This window comes from Chionomys nivalis, chromosome 16, assembly GCF_950005125.1.
Source record: "Chionomys nivalis chromosome 16, mChiNiv1.1, whole genome shotgun sequence".
Taxonomy (NCBI): domain Eukaryota; kingdom Metazoa; phylum Chordata; class Mammalia; order Rodentia; family Cricetidae; genus Chionomys; species Chionomys nivalis.
Genome location: NC_080101.1, coordinates 8,257,289 through 8,282,133, shown reverse-complemented (window position 1 = coordinate 8,282,133; position 24,845 = coordinate 8,257,289). Strand labels below are relative to the sequence as shown.

Sequence of the window (24,845 nt, the reverse complement as noted above, 5' to 3'; positions counted from 1 at the left end):
AGCAACATCTCCTCTTTTCCATATTTCAAGATAGTATCTATTCAATTAATATAGGTTACTTCTGTCACTTAAATGTTTGCTATATTGCTATATCCCAAGAGAAGTGTGTGCACAAAATTCTCAAGAAAATAAATTTTCTGAGCGCCAATTTTTGTAAGTACCTTCTTGGGGTTACATTGCTGTAGTTAAGCCTTGAAAATCATTAATCATTCCTTACCAATTAACCACGTCTAATTAACTACTTAAAATAGAGAAATAAAGTGGAGAAATAAGATTTCAGAGTAATTACTGCAATAAGGTAATAACTGAGATTACTCCAAATTTCTTTTCATTTTAATAAACAGTCCCTTTTATTTTATGCATGTTAATTACACAGATTAACAAGTTAATTCTGACACTGTTGTACCTGCAGATAAAGGATTTGGATCATGTTCACCCCTTTTTTACCCTTTCACCTCCAACTATCTTCTTCCCCTTCTACATTCCAAGATGCTTCCTTGACTCATGTCCTTCCTCCTGGCCCCAGATGCCACAGATGAAAGAATCAATCATGGGACACTTCTCTTTGGAAGGCCCACCTTATTGTGCTTAACATGGTGGTCTTCAATTCCAGTCATTTTCAGGCAAATGGAAAAACTTTATTCTTCTTTGTGACTGAATAAAACTGCAGTGTGCATATATACTCCCTCTTCTCATGCATCCCTTCATAACGATATTTGAAGAAGACTTTTTAAAATGTGCTTACTCATTTGAAAAAATTCAAAGGGGAATTGCTCACATAATATTTAAAATAATTTACTATATTAAATCATAGAAAAATATATCCACAATAGCCATGTGAGACTTTTGGACTTAAAACAAAACCCCAGAAAGTGTTGTATTTAACAAAATCTCCATCATTCTATTTTGCCAATAAAGACTCAGGAGTTGGCCAGGCAGTGGTGGAGCACGCCTTTAATCCCAGCACTCAGGAGGCAGAGACAGGCAGATCTCTGAGTTCGAGGCCAGCCTGGTCTACAAGAGCTAGTTCCAGGGCAGGTACCAAAAACTAGAGAGAAACCCTGTCTTGAAAATCAAAAAAAAAAAAAAACAAAAAAACAAAACAGACTCAGGAGCCATATACTAGGGTGAGAGCCTGCTAGCTCAGAAAGGCAAAGAAAGCACCCGACTGACCTCCCTCCTCAGCGGACATCTCTGAAGCCTGCCCTCCTTCTCCTATGCCTTCTAAAAAATGTATAAAAAACCCCAAACTCCACTGGAATATCTCTCCCTTCTACTTCCTGTTCATCTCTCTCTTCACACTTCTAAATGACAATTAGGTTCAACATAAAAGTGCAAATTGGAGAGAATACATTGAAGTGAGTGAACACGTACAAGTATCATTTCAGGATCTATAACCGCTGCTGAAAATGCTCAAGGGAAACTCACTACAGTAAATGTCCTGATTTAAAACAGAAAAATCTCAAACAAATAGCTTGATCTTAGCCCTTAAGATAATGGAAGGAGCAGAGCTTAAGTCCACAGTAAGCATCAGGTAACGAAGGAAAATAAAGATTACGACAAAAGCACAATAGAGACAAACATCAAAATCAAACTTGGGTTCTTTGGAAGAATGAAGAGCTTTGATGAGCATCGGATAGACTGAGCACCACACAAGGGTTCAGTGGTGGTGGCACTTGCTGCCAAGCCTGACGACCCAAGATCGATCCCTCCCCAGAATCCACACGGTGGAAAGAGGGAGTACGTTCATCAAAGTTGTTCCACATGCGTGCTGTGACATGCACATACCCACACACGTGCAATCACACGCTTGTTTTCCAAGTGCACGACTGACATTATTTTGGCTGACAAACCTTCTGAGATCAGTATCCCCTCACACACCAGTAAGTTCATGAATGACCACAAGTCAGATGTGAAAGCTCTATCAGAGGCACTTCAGTTTGTGGCCCTTACTCTAAACCTCCAGATGAGTGAAATTCACCATATACTCCAGGTTAACACCCACCTACACTTCTGCCCCAGAAGGCCCCCTCCAGCTGCAGCTCCCATGGCGTAACTTTTGATTTTCTTCCCCACTCACCATCAGAGTAATATAGATCTGATAACATTTACTGACAGTTTTATTGATGAACAAATTAGACTTTCAAATCCATTTATACAAACACGCAAGTGTTTCTATTCTGAATCAGTGGCAATTAGAGCTTGAAGGCGTTCTTTATACATGAAAATTGGTTGGGCTTAGTGGCACACACCTTTAATTCCAGCAGAGTCAGGTGGCTCTCTGTGAGTTTAAGGCCAGTCTGATTGACGCAGGACAGTCAAGACTAGACAGTGAGAACTTTTCTCAAAATAAATAAATAAATTAAAAAAGAGAAAGAAAGAATATAAAGAGTATTAAGCCATGGAAACTAATCTTAAGTGATCATTTAAAAAGTACTCAGAAAATCAATTTGGTTGCTTTATGAAATTTTTACCTTGCTCTATAGGATAAGCATGAGACAGCTAGATATCACTCTGGAAGTCAATTATATGAGTTTTTGTCATGATATTTTCCACTTTATACATTGTGGGGTCAGATGGGTAGAGACTGCAGGAAGTATGAGACATAAAAACCAAGAACTCAAGTTCAAGTCCGTCCTGTTGGAGTGGAGACGCTGATGCCTATGCATGATTGTGTTCCAGGCACTGATCTACCAAAGAAGCGCCAGGGGTGCTATTTGACTGAAGCATGAAAGCCTTTAGATCCAGTCCATTAACTATGACATCGCTGCAGCTATGGCTGAACGCGTCTCATAGTGCCAGCCTGGGCAATGCAAAGGTTTAGACTGCAGGGTTGTTCTGTTTGTTTGTTGATTTAACCTATACTTTGCCATTTCGATTTTAGCAAGTACTAAAAGCTGCAAAAAGAAAGTATCCGGGGCCTCTCTGTGCCATGGGAGGCCCTGCGTGGGGCTACTCTGCTGTGCCTACTGAGCCTTCTCATCTCCCACTTTCCTCAGGACCATGGCTCTAGTCTTCCTTCTTGCCTGGGACTCTACATTCAAGCAAAGTCTTCGTTGTTTCTGTTTTCTGGGAGGCCTCTTGTACTGTTTTACTTGTATTGTTTCCATTAATGCAGCCTCTACCCAACAGATCTAAAACCTCTGAAGAGGACCTTATTCTACCTATCACCAACAAATCCCTCTGAACGAGACTGTTAGTGAAGGCCTTTGTTTTTTCAAGAAGTATAACCACCAAAAACATTTATTTCTTTTTTTTTTTTTTTTTTTTTTTTTTTTTTTTGGTTTTTCGAGACAGGGTTTCTCTGTGGTTTTGGAGCCTGTCCTGGAACTAGCTCTTGTAGACCAGGCTGGTCTCGAACTCACAGAGATCCGCCTGCCTCTGCCTCCCGCGTGCTGGGATTAAAGGCGTGCGCCACCACCGCCCGGCAAACATTTATTTCTTAAGTTCTTGCTTTCTGTCAGTATCTCTCCTGCTGCACACCATTCTGTCACATTGAACTATGACTTAAGATGTGATTAACGGACAGCCACTCTTAAAAACAGGATATGGTCCACCCTATCTTACCTCAACACAGAAGTGCAATCTATAGAATAAAGTATTCTGAAGACATACAAAATGTACAAACTAAATTAATATAGTATACCATTGAATTCTATTTCAATTATGGAAAACGAAGCTATCGCTGTGCCCATCTTTCTTCCTATTTATCTCTTAAGCTATCCTTAACTTCGTAGAAGCCATAGTTTCAGATATGTTCCAGCTATATTAGATTCAAATAATTTCTTTAAAAATAATGTATAAAGTATTTCTGTATTAATTCCAAAATTGTTTTCTGTAATAAACCAGTTTGATATTAAATTTGGTGTGATTGTTAGAAAAAACACACAAGATAATTTTTACGACTCCTTCATGTTATATTTTGAAGTTCTAGGTTGTTGTAGACCAAAACTTTTATTTTATTTTCACAAATGACACTAGGTTGGGGATGGGCATGTTTTTTAATACAGACAGGAAATGAACAACTTGGCTCTAGAAACGTGGAGGGTTTCTTCTGTCTCATATTGATATATGGCACAGTCATATTAATAGGTCTGCAAACTACGTTCATTCTTTCTACACATAAGCAAGAAGCAGTATGTGCAAAAGTCTGAATACCAGAAGCTGTGGCGTGTGCGCACACACACTGAGTGTCTTTACATTGAATAGTCACTTCTACTAGTTCATAACAGCGTGTATGCAGACAATGGTCACAGATGTCCATCAAAGCTGGAGCAGCTGAAGAAGATGCAGGTTGGAGGGTTAAAACGAAGTTGCCACTCAGGAGTCTCCACTCCTCATCCAAAGGCTCCATGGGACCACTGTCTTCCTCCTTCAGGCAAGAGAATGAAGTAGTCAGATCATGAATACCTTCCACAGCACACAGCCTTTCTAGCCTCCAAACACTAAACATGACAGAAAGTAAGAATTTTCAAGTATCGTCACAAATCTCTAAAATATCTTTGTAATTTTCCACCATAATTTTACTGCTGTGTCAGAAATGAGTACAATGTCACAGCCGCAGACACTGTCAACCAAATTAATATTTGGGCTATATTATAAGTGAAATACTTACATGCCAGGTCTAACAAATAAAAATGAAGCTTTAAATTGCTATCAGTTTTATATGCAATCACAGCTGGATAATAACCACTTCCTTTTGGTCCAAAAGCGTCTTAAAGGTCCTACTGATTACACAGTTAAATGTAGACTAACATATGGCACATTGTTTTTGTGGTTCCCCAATGTGGTGAATAAACATGGCCCCCACAGGTTCACATGTTTGAATATTTGGTTCCCAGTTGGGAGAACTCTTTGGGAAGCATTAGGAGGTGTGTGGAGGTGTGCCAGTGGGGACAGGCTTTGAGGTTTTAAAAGCCCAGGCCATTCCCAGGACCTCTCTGCCACATGGCTGTGTCTTAAGATGTAAGATCTTAGCTACTGCTCCAGTGCTATGCCAGCCTGACTTCTGCCATGCTCCCCACTACGATGATGTAGGCCCAGAATGCTACCTGACCGAAAGCAAATGCTCCAAGGAAGAGTGCACATGCGCTTGTATGCACACTGCACACACATGTGTCTGTACACACGTAGGTATGGTAAAAATGATAGCAGCAGGGCTTCCTATTTTACTTTTGTATTTCTGTGAAAATTACACTGAGGCCATTTAACCAATTAAATAAGTAAGTGTTTACTATGAAGACTGCCTGTCTTTCATCTCTCTCACATGTCAGCAACTTTCTAATCAATTCTTTCCGCGGATGATTTTATGAACATCACATGGTCCTAAGCACACCCTCCAATTTGCTTAGGTATTAGGTGTTGTCTGTCCCAGTGGCATGGGACGATCTGAAGTTCTTTCCCCTAGTCAGTCCCTCCACGCCCCCCCACATCATCCAAGACAAGTGTATCAATCCTAACTACCATCCCACCCTGCAAATATATTTATCCTGTAATTTTGGTTGAATCAATTATTTATATTACAATAATGACAAATAATATTCAGAATGAAACTATGGATTTCACTTAACTCTTTTTCTTTCTTGCATGTTGTTTGATCTGAGTTAAATGAGAATCTTAGAATTTTTCATAATTAATTCAATTACTACCTACCAATTATCCTACTTGTTCAAGAAGTGAAGACATATCTTGTGGCTTGGCAGAGTGGAAAACACCTTTAATCCAGCACTTATGAGACCATAGGCAGGTCTCCTTGAGTTCAAGGCCAGTCTGGCCTACATAGCAAGTTCAAATCCTGCCAGGCTATACAGTGAGCCCCTGTCTTTGCATTTGCATCTCTGCAGAAACCTCTTTAGAAGCTCATATCCAATTCAGCCACATCTGCACTGACTAGCGTCTGTATCTGGGATCCCACTCCACTGCTATCCTTGGCGTTTCCCTTGTGGGTCAGCTGGGAAGTAGACTGTCTTTTTGACACTGCACTAGAGACTGGGTGGGGAGGAAGAGACCAGAGACAGTGAGTTCTCAGGAAGTGGCCCCTCCACCCTATTTTAGTGAGGCAGCCTAATTCCCTATTATCAACTGTTTTTAGTCCTCTCCACAAGGTAAGTACTTCCAGGCATCTTCCAGTTAAAGTGTACTTGCTTCTCAAACAGCATTCATCCAACACAGACAGCACTGGCTTCTTTGCCTTCCAACGTCCAGAAACATCTGTTGCAAATTTCCCTGACTCTGAGAGCCCATCACAGAAATATCTGTGCCGCCGTGTGCTTCCAGCTTCTAAGGTACTTTGTCCTCTTGCTTTCTCGTCCTTGCGAGTTTGTACATTTAACAAAGTTCCCTTTTCTGTTATTTTAATATGATTTGTGTTAAAGACAAAATTGTCAATGCTCAATCAGTGATCGGGACTGGTGACAAACATTCCTTTTGATGCATTCTGTGTATTTTCCTAAACTCTTTCTGAGAACCATGTCATCGGGTCATCAGAACATGAATCTGTTTGATAAAACAATCTAAAGAAAGGACAAATTAACAGAGGTAATCAGCCTCCCATTCTCCTCTCTGGGATGTCTTCCAAGTGCCCATTTGTCTAAATATAAACAGGAAAGCTTAAAAGTAGAGGGAATTTTCTGTTCTGCAGTGAGTATTATTCACAACAATAACCTTGAAGCATGGCCACATTCTAAAGAGTCTGTTAAATCACCAATTCTTTTTAATATAATTATAACAGATGTTATCTTTCATATGCCTATTTTGAACCTTAATTTGTCTTCTATGGAGGGACCCCAGGGAATGCATTCAATTCAGATCCCTTTAGAGAATTTCCTGAAAAGCTGCCAACCATACAAGCGCACGTGTGCGCGCATCCTGCCCCTCAGAGACTGCAAAGGTCAGAGGCTGATGTCAGGGACAAGAAATCTAATTCTGCTAACTTGACTATCTACTACAGTATCCCTTTGAAACACATGAGCATGGCCTACAGAATCAACTAAGCAGAACTCATAGGGGCTCACGGAGCCTGAACTGACAACCAGGAAGCCTATAGGAGTCTGAGCTAGGTACTCTGCATAGATATAATGATCATGTAGCTTGATGTCCTTGTGGAACGATGTCGGCAATTACAATAAAGTAGTCCCACACTAGTTCAGAATGGAGTATAATAAAGGACTCTTTATTTAGAGGTAGACTCACAGATCAGCAGTCCTCTGCATGAGCGGTGAACAGGAACCCAAGCCTCTATGTCTGCATATGTAGTACCCAAGACCACACCCAAAGTGGGCCATCATCTCAAAGGCCATTGGCTGAAGGAGTTCCCCCAGCAGAACTCCTCACAGGGAGTGGTGGCTATCTCTGACTCTTCTGCCTGCTTTTGGGACCCTTTTCCTCCTGCTTGTCTCATCCAGCTTTGATATCATTGTAACTCGTTAAGTCACGTGTGGTTGATACTCTTGGGAAACGGAAGAGGAGTGGATCTGGGGAAGAGGGGAAGAGGGGATGGGTCTGGGAGAAAAGGAGGGGAGAAACTGCATGGGAGTGTAACATATGAGGGAAGAATGAACAAACAAACAATAACAGTCACATGGGCTAGAGATGGCTCAGCACTCAACGGCACTGGCTCTTGCAGAGGACCTGGGTTTTCTTCCAGCGCTCAGAACATGGTGGCTCACAACCATTCCAAACTTCAGTTCAGGGAATCCAAATTCCTCTCCTGACATCCAAAGTATCAGGGACACACATAATACACACAGAGACATGGAGGCTAAACACTCAAGCACATACAATGAAAGCAAAAAAAAAAAAAACTTTAACTTAAAAAAAGTAAATAAAAAAAATATTGATGTGCTAAGAATGACAACTCTTTTTAAACTGGGCTGGCCGTTTCCCAGGTTCTTGGGGTGGGCTGGCCATTTTCACAGGCACTAGAGGCACACCCTTGGGGTGGGTTGACCATTTTCCCAGGCACTAATGGTGCCTCACTGGGGCAGGTTGCACAAGTTCCCTTACCTCTGACTTAGCTGTGAACCCCTGCCTTAGCCTTAGGCTGAAAGCTACTGAAGACAGCTCAGAACAGTCACACACAAAAGAAAGAGGCAGAAATTCAATGTGATTCAATTATAACCAATGGCACGTAACAAGTTACTTACTATTCCCACATAGTCACTATTTCCAGAAAGGAAAACAAAGAAACACCAAAGAAGAGAAAGGGAGAGAAACCAGGAGCAACAGTTGTTCTCGAATATTCCAAGGAAAGATAAGAGAGACGCCTCTGGGCTTAGAGATCCAAGCATCAGAAATAAGTACAGCAGACACCACAGTGAACTACTTAAAGTTCATAGAAGCACTCATTGGTGCAATGAGGGAAGAATTATTCAAATTAGAAATACATCAAATTGTTACTATTGACAAATGCTACTATGGTTTAGCTAGAAAACTCAAACAACTGAAAATCATTGGAGCTATATGAAAAGGCCATTAGAAAAGCAGGGACCAGCCTAACACATTACGTTTCCCACAAAACATTAATCAATATGAAAATAAAATGGAAAAAGAGATTGGCCAATACGGACCACCACAGCCACCACAGCAACAGCAGTACTTGTGCTTCGTGAATGCTAACCGTCTGCTTGACATCACCTCACAAGTCCTTGAACAGCTCTGGGAACTTAAAACACCTGCTGTCTCCACTTCAGTTATGAGGAAGCAAAGGCTGAATGACAACTGACAATTTGCCCAAATTGAAGACCCAGGGAGGGTCGGCATCCGCTACCACTGTGTTTACTATCAAGCCACACCCCAGTTGGCTCTGCCCAAATATGCCACCCAGAGTAACTTCAAGGAAGGGACAAAAATATATGAAATACAGTCTTAAAATACATGAATGACATAAAAATTATAGTAACTGTACTAAACAAATATCTACCCATTGGCCCTCAATATTGTAAAGAAACAAACTCCCTTCACTGATTATGCAACACAAATCACACATTATAGTGATATTCTTCCCTTCCTTTTTCTCGTTGTAGTTTGTTACTTCTATTCTTCTGCTGAAATGATTCCCTAGTTTATCTGGAAATCTTAAACATGTGAGAACAGCCAGAATAGACTGGTAAGGAGTCTTGTCCACACTAATGTCACAAGCACTGTGCTTAGTGACATCACTAGACAAAACAAGGGAACAGAACAGAGAGTCAGGAATGAGCCAAGGACCACAGAACTTGGGGCAATCAAAATAGTCATCCTTGTGCAGATTGGCAATGATTAGAATTTCCTGAGGACTCTCGTAAAAGTAAAAGGGAACCAGAGCTAGACTTGTGGCTAGCTGGGGCATGAACTGACACAACTCTTGAGGACAGTAATGTTTTTTCAGAGTTAAAATAAAACTCTGATAACTGCATTACTAAGAGTATTTTAAGAAAATTCATCACTAACTAACCCATAGTGTAGTTGATTATAGAACACTGAAAATGACCAAAGTATAAATAAGTTTCATAACAGTTAAAAGTAGCATGCCAGAGATGGAGAGATTACATGGTGGTCAACTTCCAAAGGATCTGCATTTAGTTCCAAGTACCCACTGGGCAGCCCACGAACAGCCTTCACTCCAGTTCCAGGGGAATTCAACAGTGAACACCAGGAATGCACATGGTACACACATACATGCAGGTAAAACACTCACGCACTCACATATAAAAAAATAAATAAATAAATCTTTAAAATTTCAAAAAATGACCTATACTTGACAAACACTTAACAGTATGACCTACAAGAAGACATAGCATCAAGTCAGCAGATGGCATACACGGAATAACTCCATATGGATCACCACATACATGTAAATACAGATGCATACATAGATTGAATGCACACAACTAATGTTCCTGACGTACATCTCCTGCAGAACAAATGATGTTAAACAGGGAGATCCCATTTTCTCATTGTAGCCTCCCCACCGGCCTTCTTACGAGGGAAAAAGAAGTTTAAGTCTGTCACGGCCACGCCAACGGACTCATGCTACCCTCCCTTACATGCTGTATGGCCTCCACCCACGCCAGGACACCTGGGACTGGTTATGGCTGTTGCAGGCCGTGGAGTTCCAGAGAGGTGTGCCCCGGCTTCATTGAGTGCTGTGTCGCTTGAAATTTTCACCACGAATATTTAACAATTGTATTTGGAGACATGGAAACAGAAAGCAACAAAATGTTAGGTTAACTGTTACAGCCCAGACTGGGGAGGAAAAGGGCTGAACCAAAGGTGGAGGCGGACTGGATGGCAAAACCTCGTTCTATACAATATTCACATGGTGGGCATATGTGACTTAGTTACCCTCAGGGGAATTAGCAATGTGCCCCATAAAGTAAAAGCACACACATTCTCCCCACCTCTTCACACAATCTCATTCCCAGGGCATTATCTAAAAGGGGTGAGGAAGCAGAGTTGCAGTTAAATAGCCCACAGCCAGGAGCTAAACCTACAGGCAGCTGAATGGTTTTACTGATTGTAACCTCTTAAGGGAAGCTGCTCAGTGCTTCTCTGTTTGTTTGTTGTTGATGTTTTGTTTTGTTCTGTTTATTGTCTCTAAAATAAAGGCAAGAGCATAGGGCTCTCCATCACTCGCGAGCATCTCCACCGAAACTTTTACCCACTCTGTAGGAACCTTACTGCTTAATAGTCTCCACATTATTCTGCACTGGGGTTAGGAAACACTCAACTTAGCTTGTAAAATTATTCACGAGTAAACCTATGTGCTATTGTGACACTTTCTCAATCTCAATTAGCACTCAACTAATTAACCAAGCCATTTTATACACGACAGCGAGTCCCATTTTTCTGCCTTCTTCCATCCTCCCTGGTGTGTTGTAAGGGTGATTGAGTGTCTAATTACTTCTTCATTGAAAGCTCATATTCTTCATTTTTCACCAGCTCAGGCTTAATTCTTTTAGTCCCAAAATCAAAGTCAACGAAATGAAGTTGAACTGGGATTTGGGCAGCTATTATAAGAAAGGGTTGTTTGCACTCTGTTCTCTTGTAAGTGAAGGTGGGTTTTTGCCTTATTTCTTATGTAAATATTTCAGGTACCAAAATGTCCCATGAATGTGCCACTAATTTTGATTATTAGCAATATTTTTATTCTTATTTCCTTTCTTTAGCTTTACAGTAACTTTGTTGCTGTGATCCACTAATTATATTCATTCTTTAGTGGGAAAAAAATGACATTAAAGAGACATGGTAGGCTCTTGGAAATTCAGGCCTGCAAAAAAAAAAAAAAAAAATCACTGCTGCTTTTCCGCAGCGCACAGGTATAGGAATCTTTGCATGTCAACAGGGGGATGATGTGAATCTAAGAACACTTCAAATACAGCCATTTATGTCCATCAGAAATCGGTATTTACCAAGAACACCACCATCCAGAGGGCATCCCAGCAGTGAGCAGTAGGCACAGTACTGCATGAAGATGATGGGCTGTACCCGTGGATATTATGCTGGTGTAAAGGCTGAAGGAGGTATCCGCAGGAAGCACAGCCTTGTTCTTTTCTACGCATGGCGAGTAACCATTTGGACTGTTAGTCAAGGACCTCCAGGCAAAAGACTAGGTTAGAAGAGAGTGTCTTAAGATCCAGTTCGGGACCGAGATCTTCAGATGTCACTGAAAGCATCCTTTATTCTGTAGACACACACTGAAGATCTTAGGTTCCTGATGAAACCCATCGCAGAATGAATGATGAGAACTCAGAGAACACAGACCACTCGCAGGGTTTGTCTAAGAAGCACGGAACGGAAAATAGATTTACCTGAAGTTGTCACAGCCTCACAATTCTAGTAATTTATTTTGAGGAGCTCTTATCTTTTGGCATATTTCTCGACAGGAGAAATCTCTGTATAATCATAATAAATATGTCAGAGTCTGTCAAAAGTACTAAGTAGAGAGTGCTGTAGTTGTTATGAGAATAACTAACTGGAATGTTTAAGTAAAATTAAAATAGCCAGAGAGTTAAGCAGACCTATGCGTATATACTATTTAAATTTTTTTCCCTAAAACTTAACAGTTAAAAGCAATCATCTGTCTCTGGTTCTATTCCCATTAAAAAGGTAGATGGCTGCTTTGCCTTGGGAGAATCATGTCAGCATCTAGTTTCCTCTAGCAAGATTTCTCCTATGCATACTTGAACAGTCTCAATGGTCATGTCCTCTCCCCCACCAACCACCCAGTTCCTACAGGGTTGATATCAGAAAGTAGAGCCTTGGAGGGGAGGTTAGATCTGGAGAAAGAACCCACGTGACTGGGACTCAATTAGATCATAGAGACAGAGCCCATGCGGCTGGCATGAGCTCACTCTTGAAAGGGACTCCTCAAACCTACGGAGCGCCTTCTGTGTGTAAGAAGGGATTGTTCTCTGCGCAGGAAAGGAGCCCTACCAGGTAGTCTTTTGTCTCCTTGTCTTGAGATAAGTCTCCAACTCTAAGGAAGCCGTTTCTGTTGTTGAGAAGCTAAGCCCACTTCTGAGATTTTGTCACAGAGGCCCAAGTAGAAGACACTTATTGAGCCTTTCCCACCTTCAGGAGAGGACTTCTCCCCCTAAACAGAGTGAGTCCCTCTTCCCTGATACTGAGTCATTTCTCGTTTACCCTGAGACTTCAGGCTTGCGACCTTTAGGTTATGAGCCTTGGCCTTTGATGGCTGAGCTGTCCCTCAAGTCCTGAGACGTCAGGTTTCTCAAGTACCCTGTGCTTGTAAGCAATATGCTATATAGTATTAGGAAGCAGAGCATTGGAGGGATAGGGGTTAGTGCCCTTAACTTGGGCCTTATCCTCTACATAAATGACGAAAATACTGTCAAAGTAAATCAGGGGCTCAACCACTTAGACCTCTTTCTCTACTTCCTCAGTAACGGCTAACACCAGCCAACATAGTACTCGCTAATCAGATCCATTTTCCAAAGCCCATTTCAAAAGTCTCCTTAGTTAACAGCTAGAACATTAATGTCACATGATAATGTTACCTTTCATTATGGACTGCAACAGAGAGTAGGAAACCCAGCCCCACCAAGGGTAGGCATTAGCAGGCAGACCCATTACCTTTCCCACCGCACTCCCGGGAGAGTTCAGAATCATTACCACTCTCCCGACAGCGACTGCCAACCAGCTGGAGCTGACAGGAGTCTGAGTGCGGTCTGTTGTCTGTGTCTCTGTCCTCAGCAGCTTGATGAGGGCGGCGCACAGCAGCTGTACGGAAGCGGATGCTGACTTTGCAGGTGCTGGCGACAGATATGGAGAGATATGGAGCTACTAAAGGACCCTGAAAGCTACCAGAAGGGAAACATACAGAAACAGATGACAAGTTTGTAAGTGGGCAAGGTGAGGCAGCCAGGTCTACACGGCCCACCTTTGAAGAGGAGCCAGCAGAGGGCCAGGCCACGATAAAGGGATGGTGAGTGCAATTCCTGAAGCCACTTTCACCCTAGTGAAAAGAGCACACCCTAGACCTGCCCTTCCTTTCCGAGTGCCCACGTCTGCTAGCTCTGCTAAGAGTCACCCCTTCAGGTCTTCCAGAACCACAAAGAATGCTTTGGGTTCCCATACACATACTGTCACTGTTCTCCGGCTAAACCTTTGCAGGGCTGTTTCCTACAGTAGACTGTCTTGACATAGTAAAGATTCTTGGAAGTCTTGCAGAAAGAAAACCAGCCTAAGGCAGTTACAAATGGAACTGATACGTCGGTGGAATAGATGAAGAATAACAATTACTGCTAGCCATATTATTAGAAGACAGAAATTAACTAAAGTTAAATGAATAAGGACCTGAACTCCAGTAAGTACAGAGAGCTAGTAAGACCAGTTTACTTGGGAAAGACTTGATGGAGGAAAACTGTGGTCCCTCAAGTACAAACCGCATTTAAATAGTCAGAAGCCAGTAGAATACTCGGGACTTCTCACTGGAAAATTCCTGGTCATGGAGGTGGGGTAGAGGACAGCCTAGCCTTTCCTATAGACATTTAACCTTGCTCAGGAGCAGACTAAGTCGTAAAGAGCCAATCTGACATACTAGGAAATTCTCTCTGTGTTCTTTTTCTAATTGAGAAAAATTTTTAAGCAAATTAACTAATTCTATATTGCTTATGTTGTGGAATATTTAACTATCACTTTGCCTGCCTAAGGCACCTGGTTGATCTAATAAAAAGCTGAATGGCCGATAGCTAAGTGGGGCTAGAGGGCAGAGAAAATAAGTAGGAGGAGGAATTTAGGCTTGGGGGAGACAGAGAGAGAGACAGCAGTTAAAGAAAGACCTGAGGCAAATGTAGATTACTAGGAACAGGTAAATTAAGTTATAAGAGCTAGTGGGACAAGAAGAAAGTGGGACAAAGCCCAGCTTTCATAGTTAATAAGACATCTCCATGTCATTATATGGGAGCTGACTGGCAGAACAGAGAAGAGTTTGACTACAGACTATATTTTCCCTCAAAGCTTTCACTCAGAATGAAACATTAGTGTGGAAATGGCTTTCTATGTGGTGGTGCTTCTACAGTGCACTCTGCTACAAGAAGCAGAAAATAAGAGAAAACATCTTCTTAAACTCATGAATAAAGAGCATGCTATTTCTGTACTCATTTTTGGCAACTTCCCCCAATTTTATTTTTAGCTTTTACCTTTCTAGCTGGAGACTTACTATGAAACCTTATTGACTTGGACCCTCCTCACCTCCCTGCTGCCTTAGCCATGATAAATTGTTGAGACAGAAGCAGGTATGTCCACCACACAGGCACAGAAGTCAAAGGCACCCAAGAGGTCAGCTGGGATAAGCTTGTGCAGCCAGCATCAACGACACTCAGGAACTGAGAGGGTTCTAGCCCACCACACCTCCAAAAGCCTTATCTAGGCTCTGATCTACATATCTATAGGAAGAGGCTGCCTTACCTAGAAGTAAATTCTTCCCCCAGCTGATGTATGTCCTCTTAGCTGCCTAATTAAAGCCATGTTTATGTCAACATACATCCTTTGAGCAAAGAGCAACAGACACACAGAACATATTTAGACCACATACACCGGCCACAGCCATGATGACTTTCTTCTGAAAACATTCTTAGGTGTTAAAAATTATGAAATTGACTATATTTCAGGGATCAGAACATACAGTCGACAGCACATTGGTTCTTGGCTGCAAAATCTTTCTTTACTTCTTCTTAAACCACCTCTTCTATACATTCTCAGGTGAGAAAAAAATAAATCACTTCAGAATTTTCATCCACAACAAATTGTTAACATTTCTAAAATATAAAAAGGCAAAGGGACACATTTCAATGCAGGAATTGCTTGCATAGTGCAGGAATCCTGAAGAGAGCCAATATAGTCCTGATATTTTTTACTCTCGGGCGAATAATAATTTTATATCACATAATCAAAACCTAAGAGATGGTTTCGGCATTTCTGGTATTTGAGCATTTTCCTGAAATCATCCTGTAAACTTTTTTTTCTATTTCATTCTGAGGGAATTCTATAGGACCCAGGGACTAGGAAACAGTCCTGTCTGTGAGGTGCTTGATCTTCTTGCTAATGTTGGACACCGTGTTGTGGTTCAAGTCCAAGTGCTGCTGGCTGAAAACCTACCCTTCAGCTTTTCATTCACACTGGAGAGATAATGGGTAGGCTACCACAGTGTGACACTCCTCACCTTCCTCACACAGACCTTCTTTTCCCATAATGCTCTGTGTTTCTCTAGCCTAGAATTCTTTGGGGTTCCAAGAGAAAACAGATAAGAAATTTCCTCATCAAAGATAAGAAGGCAAAATCATGAACTGCAAAAGTACATGTTGGGAAAAGTTCAACACAGTCAAGGATGACTTCAAAGATTGGAAAGAAAAATGGCAACAATTCTGACAAAGGATTATTCTGGGATGTTTGCTGGTCCTTCTTTATTTTTCTGTTTGTTGTTGCTGCTTTTGCTTTTAAGGAGGGAGAATAAAGTTATTTAAAGAAACATGTATAATTAATGCTTGCAGAAAGCAAAGCATTGATTTATTGCAGTTAGTGAAAACCTGTGCATGGACTAATATTGTATGAGTCTTGGGTGAGCTGCTCTGTGGCCAGTCCAAATAGCTTCTACACTGAGCTAAAAGTTAACAAAACAGGCAAATATTATGTACTAATATTATAATACAAGGCATTATGTGTGAACTGGATCACAAACCTATTTATTTCTGTTATTAAGACTTGGCTTTCCTGAATCCTATTTTTAAAAAATCAAAGATTAATTAAAATAGGAGAGATGGTTCAGCAAATAACTTTCTGATTTTCCAGAGGACTTATGTTTGGTTTCCCGCACCCGCACCTGCACCAGAATGCCTACACGCTCCTGTAATGGCAGTTCCTGGAAATCTGATGCCATCTTCTGGATTCCATGGGTTCCATGCACATATGTGGCATGCGCTCACACATACATATAAATAAAAAGTAAATATTCTTTAAAACTCCAATAAACAATGGACCTCTTAATCGCAATTGTCCCCCTGAAATGTGAGCCAGAGCTGCTGAACCAGAGAATTCCTGGCGCCTCAGTGAGTTACGTGCTAATTCCATAAACAACTACCAAATCCTAATTCACACTTATTAAATGCTAATATTAAAAGGTCTCAGATTCCTCTTGGGAATAATAATTCCTCTTATCAAGGCGCTCCAGATGTCCAGAATTGTCACATTTTTAAAACCTGTCATTTTAATTCCAAAACTAAAGCTATTTCCAAAAGCACCACTGAAATAAATCTAAATTATTTTAAACATTTTTAAGAGAACAACTACCATGGAATTTACCCCCCCTTTAGTTCCAAGAGCCTAAATGAAACATTCATGCATTAAATTCAAAGGCTGACTGTCAAATAACTTCACTTTAATAAAAATTTGAATTACATGCCTTAGGGCATTATTAAATATCAAATAAAAAGAACATAGCCATAAATCTGATTTCCCAATATAATTTTATGTAGAATTATGAATACATTTGTATTATACATTTCAAGACAAAGGGATAAAATATATTCATAAAAGGACAAAATCAGAATTAGAAATTTTGAAGGATTTTCCCCTTTGAAAAAAGATATGTCAATTGTAATGAGTTTAAAAACCTAGAAAATGTAAACATCACTTTTTTGTCAAATAATTAAGGATCTGGAATACACATAATCTCATAAACAGTATGAGATTTCTGTGTCTGTTTATGAGAAAGGTAGACAGAGGGACAAAGGACACACAGAGAATAGTGATGATTGTTTAGATACTTAAAAGTAACTCTGGTCTAGACAAGGTATGAATCAAACATCTAAGGCAATATTCTGTCACTGAAAGTGTCATTTACAGATAATTATATTCACAAAAGAATGCTAACTATGATCTGGAAAACCTCTTAAGTTGCTACTCACTCTCCCTCCCCCTGCCCTTGCACCTCTCTATGACTCTCTTAGGGAGCCTCTCCATATGGTCCCATCCTCTCCTCCACTGGGGTCTTAGCCACTCGTACCCTCCTGACTACTACCCTACTCCTAATTTAAAAACAAAATCCAGGCACAAACAGATCCAGTCTATAAATCTGAACTTCCTTCTTCCTTCCTCTTGGAGCACACAAAACACCTACTCTGAACGAAACTGGTCTCTGCGTGTGCTCAGGGTTGTGCCCTTCCCAAGTCTTCATATTAAGATCTGTCCACAAGAACAAACTGCTCAGCTGCACATGCTGCTCCTTGGCCACACACGCAGACAAGTTCTGGTATTTCTTGTGCTCAACGTAAAGTCTATCCAAGCATCCTGCCTCACCCAACCCAGCTGATCATGATAAATCTATAAGGTGTGTCTGTATAAAATGCCACAGTGACTACTGCTAAGCTGTGCACTTGATAGGTGGACAGCTCTTTTAGGGAGATCTACAAAGCAAGGCGGTGATAGTGGCTGAAAGAACTGCAGCTTCCCTTCTGAGGGGACTGAATGGAGAAACTACTGGGTAGCCATTTGTAAAGTTAAAAACACCTATTTGAAAAGTGTCCAGGGTGTGGGACCTGCAGCATGACCCCCCTATTAACTTCAGTCGTGGCAACAGGTTCCTCTATTACCAAACCACTCACACCGCCAGGGTGGAGACAGCTTTGAATTCAGCCCAGGTGCTGCTAAGAAAAAGGAGTCTCCCGTTCAAGCTGTGTGCATCAACGTTTCAGCTTCACTGTCTCAGAAATGGATTGCTTTAGGCAACGAATGGCCTGACGCTCCTGTCTTTTGATTAACTACAGTGTAAAACCCCATGTAAGATTTCACAAACAGAGAAATAATCCCTCTGATATATTTGAATGCCTTATATATCCTTCCTCTATGCCAAATAATTCTATATTTGACACAGACTAATTTTCTGATGCTTAATTATGACTTTCAACTTGACCGGATTGGGAAATAGCCAGGAGATGAGTAGAACTCACCACTGGGTGTGCGTGTGAGGTGTCGGCAGACAGCTAGACCATGGGGGCTCAGACCTAGCCAATAGATTAAGCCCTCGGTAGATTCATAATATGATAACTTTGATGGAGAAAGAAAGAGCTGGAGGAAGCAGATGACTCGAGAATATCATTTGGGCTGTATCCTGTCCTGACCTCTTTCTGAATCTTCTGTATGTGTACTTCCTGTCTCCCATGAAGGTCCTCTATCCCAAGGCTCCAGTACCATCATGTTCTGCCCAAAAAGAAAGAGAGGGGTGATGTGGGATGTCTCTCTGTATGCTCTGAATATGTTTTATTACCATTGGATAATAAAGAAGCTGATTTGGCCAACAGCCAGACAGAATAGAGCCAGGTGGGAAATCCAAGAAGAGATAGAGGGAGTCAGAAGGTAGGGTCTGGAAGATCCCAGCAGCTGCTGGGGTAGCAAGATGTGAGGTAACAAGCCATGAGCCTCATGGTGATATATAGAATAACAGAAATGGGTTGGTTTAAGTTGTAAGAGGTAGTTAGTAATAAGCCTGAGTAAATAGGCAAAACAGTTTATAATTAATATTAAGCCTCAAAGTGGTTATTTGGGAACTGGTGGGTGGGAGAAAAACCTCGAGTTACAGAGGAACAACCATGGACTGAACTCTTTGAAACTCTAAAACAGTTGTTCCTGTCAGATATTTGTTCTAAGGAATGAGAACACTAGCCAGTGCATCTCCGCATCTCTACCCCTGAAATTTTAGCAACCTTCCTACCAGCCCACTACAATGACAGACAGGTATCTCTTTTCCAATGTGCTCCAACTCCAACTCCATCTTCCTGGTCCCCAAACAACCTCCTCCAGCTTTCTTGTTGTTACACAATGGCATCCTACCCATGGTTTCCTAAGGCCCAAACCTCAACATTTAACTGGCAATTCCATTTCCCACCTCCCTCACCCAGTTCATCACGGATAGCACCTACAATTTCTATTTCTCATGCATTACGTACTCTCTATCACTAATGCTTCTAATCTAAGGTACAGGACTCCATGTCTTTCATTTTGGCAACCCAACAGATTTCTATCTTTTAATCCTGCTCTAGTCCACTTTAATTCGATCTATTCAATTTCTTCCTAGAGTGAGCTATTAAAAAGAGACATGGGGCCGGGAGGTGGTGGCGCATGCCTTTAATACCAGCACTCGGGAGGCAGAGGCAAGCGGATCTCTTTGAGTTCGAGGCCAGCCTGGTCAACAAAGTGAGTTCCAGGACAGGTTCCAAAAATACACAGAGAGACCCTGTCTTTAAAAAAAATTCAAAAGAGAGAGAGAAAAGAGAAGGGGGGAGGGAGGGAGGGAGGGAGGGAGGGAAGGAGGGAGGGAGGGAGGGAGGAAGGGAAGGAGGGAGGGAGGGAGGGAATATAAAGTCAGTCCCCTTAGTCAAAGTCTGCGCAGGTTCATGATATGTTCACAATAATGCAAAGATACCTTAGTGTGACTGATTGACCGGTAACATCTGCCGCTCGGGTCTTAGCTACTTCACCCTTTATTTCTATACTCTGTATGTACCAGACTTTCCTACAGGGACCTCAATGCACCCTCCTTCACAGCAAGTGCCTTGAGGCCCTTGCAAAAAGATATTTCTCTTCCTAGAACTTCCTTTGGTATGCCCTTAGTCCTTTCCATTCACATAATGCATTGTATTTTTTAAAGAAAATATTGCATGAAATGAAAAGGACCACCTGAATTGTCACAAATAGAACGTGAAAATGCATCATAAATGTATTAAAATGAGGTATATTCCAGCAGTCTACAGTGACCTCGGGATGCTGGGTTAAGGTAACTCTTGTCTAATCTCACATACCCCGATGCAGATGGGCTTGACCACAGTCTCTCTGGCTACTGAAATGCAGCTCGAATGACTCTGTCACTCAGGGGCTGGGTAGGTCGGAAATTGTCCCCCAGGATCCCATCGCAGCCTTCTACAAGTTCTGCCCCCTTCACGTGTGTCCTCAGCCTTCGGAACTCTTCTATCTGGAATGAGAAACAAGAGAAAGGAGGTCAGTCACGAACCACACGTTATCAGGTTTGGAGCTTCAGGAACAACTTTTAAAAATATACACAGATGACAGGACAAACGAGAAAATGAACGGTGAACTTCAAAACGAGGAATGCAGAGCTGCAGACAGCTCAGCCATCAAGAATGAATGCTGCCCTTGCTGAGGACTCGAGTTTAGTGCCCAGCACTTACATCAGGCAGCTCACACCCGCCTGAAAGTCCAGCTCCAGGGATCTGTCACCCACTTCTGGCCTGCAGAGGTACTGTACTCACAGTGCGCGTGTGAGCACACACACACACACATGCACTCACACACATACACACATGCACACACATACACATGAGCTCACACACACATACACATGCGCACGTGCATGCACACACGCACACACTCACATACACACGCACAAGCACATGTGCACACGCACATACATGCATGCATACATGCACTTTAAAGTAACAATAAATTAAACAATTTTAAACCAGGAAAACAGATTTAGTTGTTCCATACCTAAGGATATGAGACAAGGCTGTTAAAAGAAGAGAACAGGAACAGGAATCCGGGTAACTCCAAATCTGTAGAAACCTACTGGATTTGTGAATGTGAAAATCCTACCACACAAAATTTTTGTGTCAGATTAAAGCAAGCAAACAGAAAAGGTGAACAAAGAAGGAAATGTTAAAATTTTCTCAAGCACATTCTTAGCGAGCATGCTCGGATGCCACTGTGTCAGTGCAGGTTAGTTGGTGGAGGTCCTGCAAGAATTCACAGACTCCTAGACTGTCTTTGATAGTCATCTGACAGAGGGTTACAGTTCCTAGAATATATAAAGAATTCTCTAAAAAATCTAAACATTGGGAAACTAAGAAATTTGCCTTGCAGTTGTTTATTAATAAACTCTGGAGGTGGAGGCAGGCATATCTCTGTGAGCTGGAGGGCAGACTGGTCTACAGAGTGAGTTCCAGGACAGACAGGGCTACACAGAGAAACATCTCAAAAAAAGAAAAAAAAAGAAAAGAAAAGAAAAAAATAGAAGAGAGAGGGGGGAGGGAGGGAGGGAGGGAGGGAGGGAGGGAGGGAGGGAGGGAGGGAGGGAGGGAGGAAAAAATGAAGGGAGGGGAGGGGAGGGGAGGGGAGGGAAGGGAAGAAAGAAAGAAAGAAAGAAAGAAAGAAAGAAAGAAAGAAAGAAAGAAAGAAAGAAAGAAAGAAAGAACTGAAGGAAGGAAGGAAAAGAGAGGAAAGACACTAATTTGAAAGTGGCCTACAGGAACCGGAGACACTGCTCAGCAGTTAAGAGTGCAAACTGTTCCTACAGAGGATGTAGTTTAGTCCCTAACACCCACATGGTTCAAAACCATCAGTAATTCCAACCCTCTTCTGGCCTCTGAGGGCATCTGCACCCAAATGCACATACCACACACAGACACACACCCACACATGAACACACACACACACAATTTAAATATAAACTAAAGTCATTTTTAAGATGGGCTATGAACTAAGCAAAGAATTCTAAAGTGTGTGTGTATGCGTGTGTGTGTAAGAAACACCTTAAGAAGCAATATCCTTAAGCCTCAACATCCTTAGCCATCAAGGAAATGCAGATTAAAACCACTTTAAGATTCCATCTCTCCCAACTTAGAATGGCCATACTGCCATCATCAATAGTGGAAACAATAACAAATACTAATGTGGATACAGCAGAAGGGAATTCTTGTGCACTGTTGGGAAGCTGTAACCTAGTGCAGCCACTTTGGAAATAAATCTGGAGGTTTAAAAAAAAAAAACTAGAAAAAGAACTACCAAAAGACCAAGCTACACCACTCCTGGGCACAAACTCAAAGAACTTTAGATCCTCCTACAGACACCAGTGCACATTCATGTTCATGCATGCTCTATGCATAATAGCTAGGAAACAGAATCATACCCCATGCCCATCGACCAATGACTGAGGAAGAAAACCGTGCTGCATAGACACAATGAAATATTACTCCTGCAATGAAACTGGAAAGCTTGTACTAAGTGAGGTAACACACCCAGAAAGAGACAAGAGGAGGCTGGGTAGGCTAGTTGTGGTCGTTTGAATGTAAGTGGCACTATAATCTCATAGGAAGTGGCACTATTAGGTGGGGTGGCTTTGTCAAAGTGAGTATGAACTTGTTGGAGAAAGTGTATCACTGTGGGGGTGGGCCTTGAGGTTTCCTATGCTTCAGACACTGCCTAGTGTCTCAGTCAACTTCCTGTTGCCTGCAAGATGTAGGACTTTCAGCTACTCCAGCATTATATCTGCCTATATGCCCCCATGCTTCCTGCCACAATGATAATAAACTGAATCTCTGAAACTGTAAGTGAGCCTCCTCAATTAAATGCTTCCCTTATAAGAGCTGCTGTGGTCACTCTGTCTCTTCAACAGCAATAAAAACCATAAGACACTAACATAAACTAATTGATGAAAAGGTCTTATGAAAACACGCTAGTTAATAAGCGAATTCCAAAATACAACTCTAAAAGAAATGAATTCAAATGGAGGCATTTTAAGTGAGGCGGACCTGGCCAATTCCAAAGGATATGGGTTATTCAACAAAAATTGAGGGGCAGGGCATGGGGCACCTCCCTACAAGTTATTGGTCAGGAAGGCCTCCATAAGGATATTGTAAATGCCCCTCGATGCCCAGGAGAACTGCAAGGTAAGACCTTATGGTTGAAAGCACCACATTCTAGGACTGCAGGCCAGAGAGACATCAACCTCAAACTGTGCAGGAAACCTCCAGGCTCAGTTGCACACTCACAGTGCTGATGATGCACACGGCTGAGGGTAAAAAGATGCTACTGTTCTCACAGAGCAGGGGAGGCTGAAAGCTCCGATACTGACCAGCCAGGAAGGAGGTACCCACGGGTGTCACAGTGGCAGAACTGGCACAGAGTAACTAACACAGAAATCAAAGCAGAGGCACATAATCGCTCAAGGTGCTGAAAGGAAGTGACAGGGTGCTCAGCCCTGCGAGGGACATCTTTAGCAAACTCCCGGCCCTACCCAGGCTCGAGGAGCAGCACAGAATGGGAGACGGAGAGAATGTAAGAGCTGGAAGATGGCGAGGAGAGCTGTGAAATGCTGTCTTCTAGACATGCCAAGGCTTTCGCATATATGAACCACAGTAACTGTGGTTTCCCACACAGGCAGATGTAAGATCAAGCCATCCAATATGTTTGGGGACTGTTCCCAGTCTCTTTACCTTACTGGGGTGCTACTGGCCATTGTTAACAGCTCAGGAAGGGAGAATCACTCTCCTTTGAGGGTACCACATGGGTAGGTTCCCCATGCACATGTGAGTAGTAATTGCACTTATTAGGTTATCACAGAAGAGGAGGAGGCAGAAGAAGAGGAAGAGGAAATGAAGAGGTGTCAGGGGTGAGTGGTATAGGACGATATGTATATGACTCTATTCCATCATATACATGTATGAAATAGTAATCAATGAATAAATCATTATTTTATTCATCAAAAGACTGCCCCTGCCCCTTATCTAGCCCTCTGGAGAACACAGGGGCAAAGGATGTCTGCAGCTCTCCAAATGTCTAAGACAGTTTCTTATCTTAGCAATTCCCCAGCCCGTCTCCCATCTCCAATACTTTCTCCAGATCTTATGACTTGCCTGTAAAACGTGGAGCGGTTCCCAGGTTTCTGAGGACCTTGCTCTGCCTTGTCAAGTTTGAGCCTTCTAAGCATCTGTAGTCTACCAGGTGTGAACGCAAGAAGAATTTAAGAAGCAAGCAGAAATAATCCTGCTTTCCCCAAGGTCACTCCACCTATTACCTGGGTAACCCGCAGCTTCTGTCAGTTCACTAAAATACTACCCAGCATTGTAAATCGGGCATGCCTCTTCCTTTTCAGAGGAGGACACTGGGGCTAGAGAAGCAAAGAAAATCTCCAAATTAGCTATTGCCCCAAATCTCACTGTCCAAATCCACCTGGCTCTTGCTGGTTCCACAACAGCCTCATTAAAAGTTCTGGTCGGATTGATAAAACTGTGCTCTGCACATCCGTCTACTCAGCATCTATGTATCAGAAGACTGTGGCTACAAAGGTCTGCAACACAAGAATTCTGTCTTCCTTGAAGATATGCAATGCAGGAGGTCAACTAATACAGGACTTCACACTAAAAGACTTAGAAAGGGCCAGGAAATCTCTAAATGACAGCCAAGCGCTGTGCATGCATTCTCCTAAATCCCACAGCATGCTAATTCCATCCACTCCCATGTGCGTTGGAACACAGAGCTGGGGAACATCAAATGACGGGCTAGAGGAGCAGCCTGGTTACAAAGACAACTCTTAGTGTTTTATTTTTCCGTGACTC

The 24,845-nt window shown here is 42.0% G+C and overlaps 1 protein-coding gene across 1 annotated transcript in view; it reads right to left on the bottom strand.

The window, feature by feature from the left end:
- Positions 1 to 3,296: 3,296 nt before the first annotated feature.
- Ca8 (carbonic anhydrase 8) overlaps positions 3,297 to 24,845 on the bottom strand; it is a 69,597-nt gene continuing 48,048 nt past the window's right edge. The window contains exons 8-9 of the mRNA XM_057791079.1: positions 20,295 to 20,464; positions 3,297 to 4,372 (exon numbers count right to left, since the gene is read on the bottom strand). Coding sequence (XP_057647062.1) covers positions 20,330 to 20,464 — 135 coding nt within the window. The 3' untranslated portion in view covers positions 3,297 to 4,372; positions 20,295 to 20,329. The remainder of the gene's footprint in view (positions 4,373 to 20,294; positions 20,465 to 24,845) is intronic.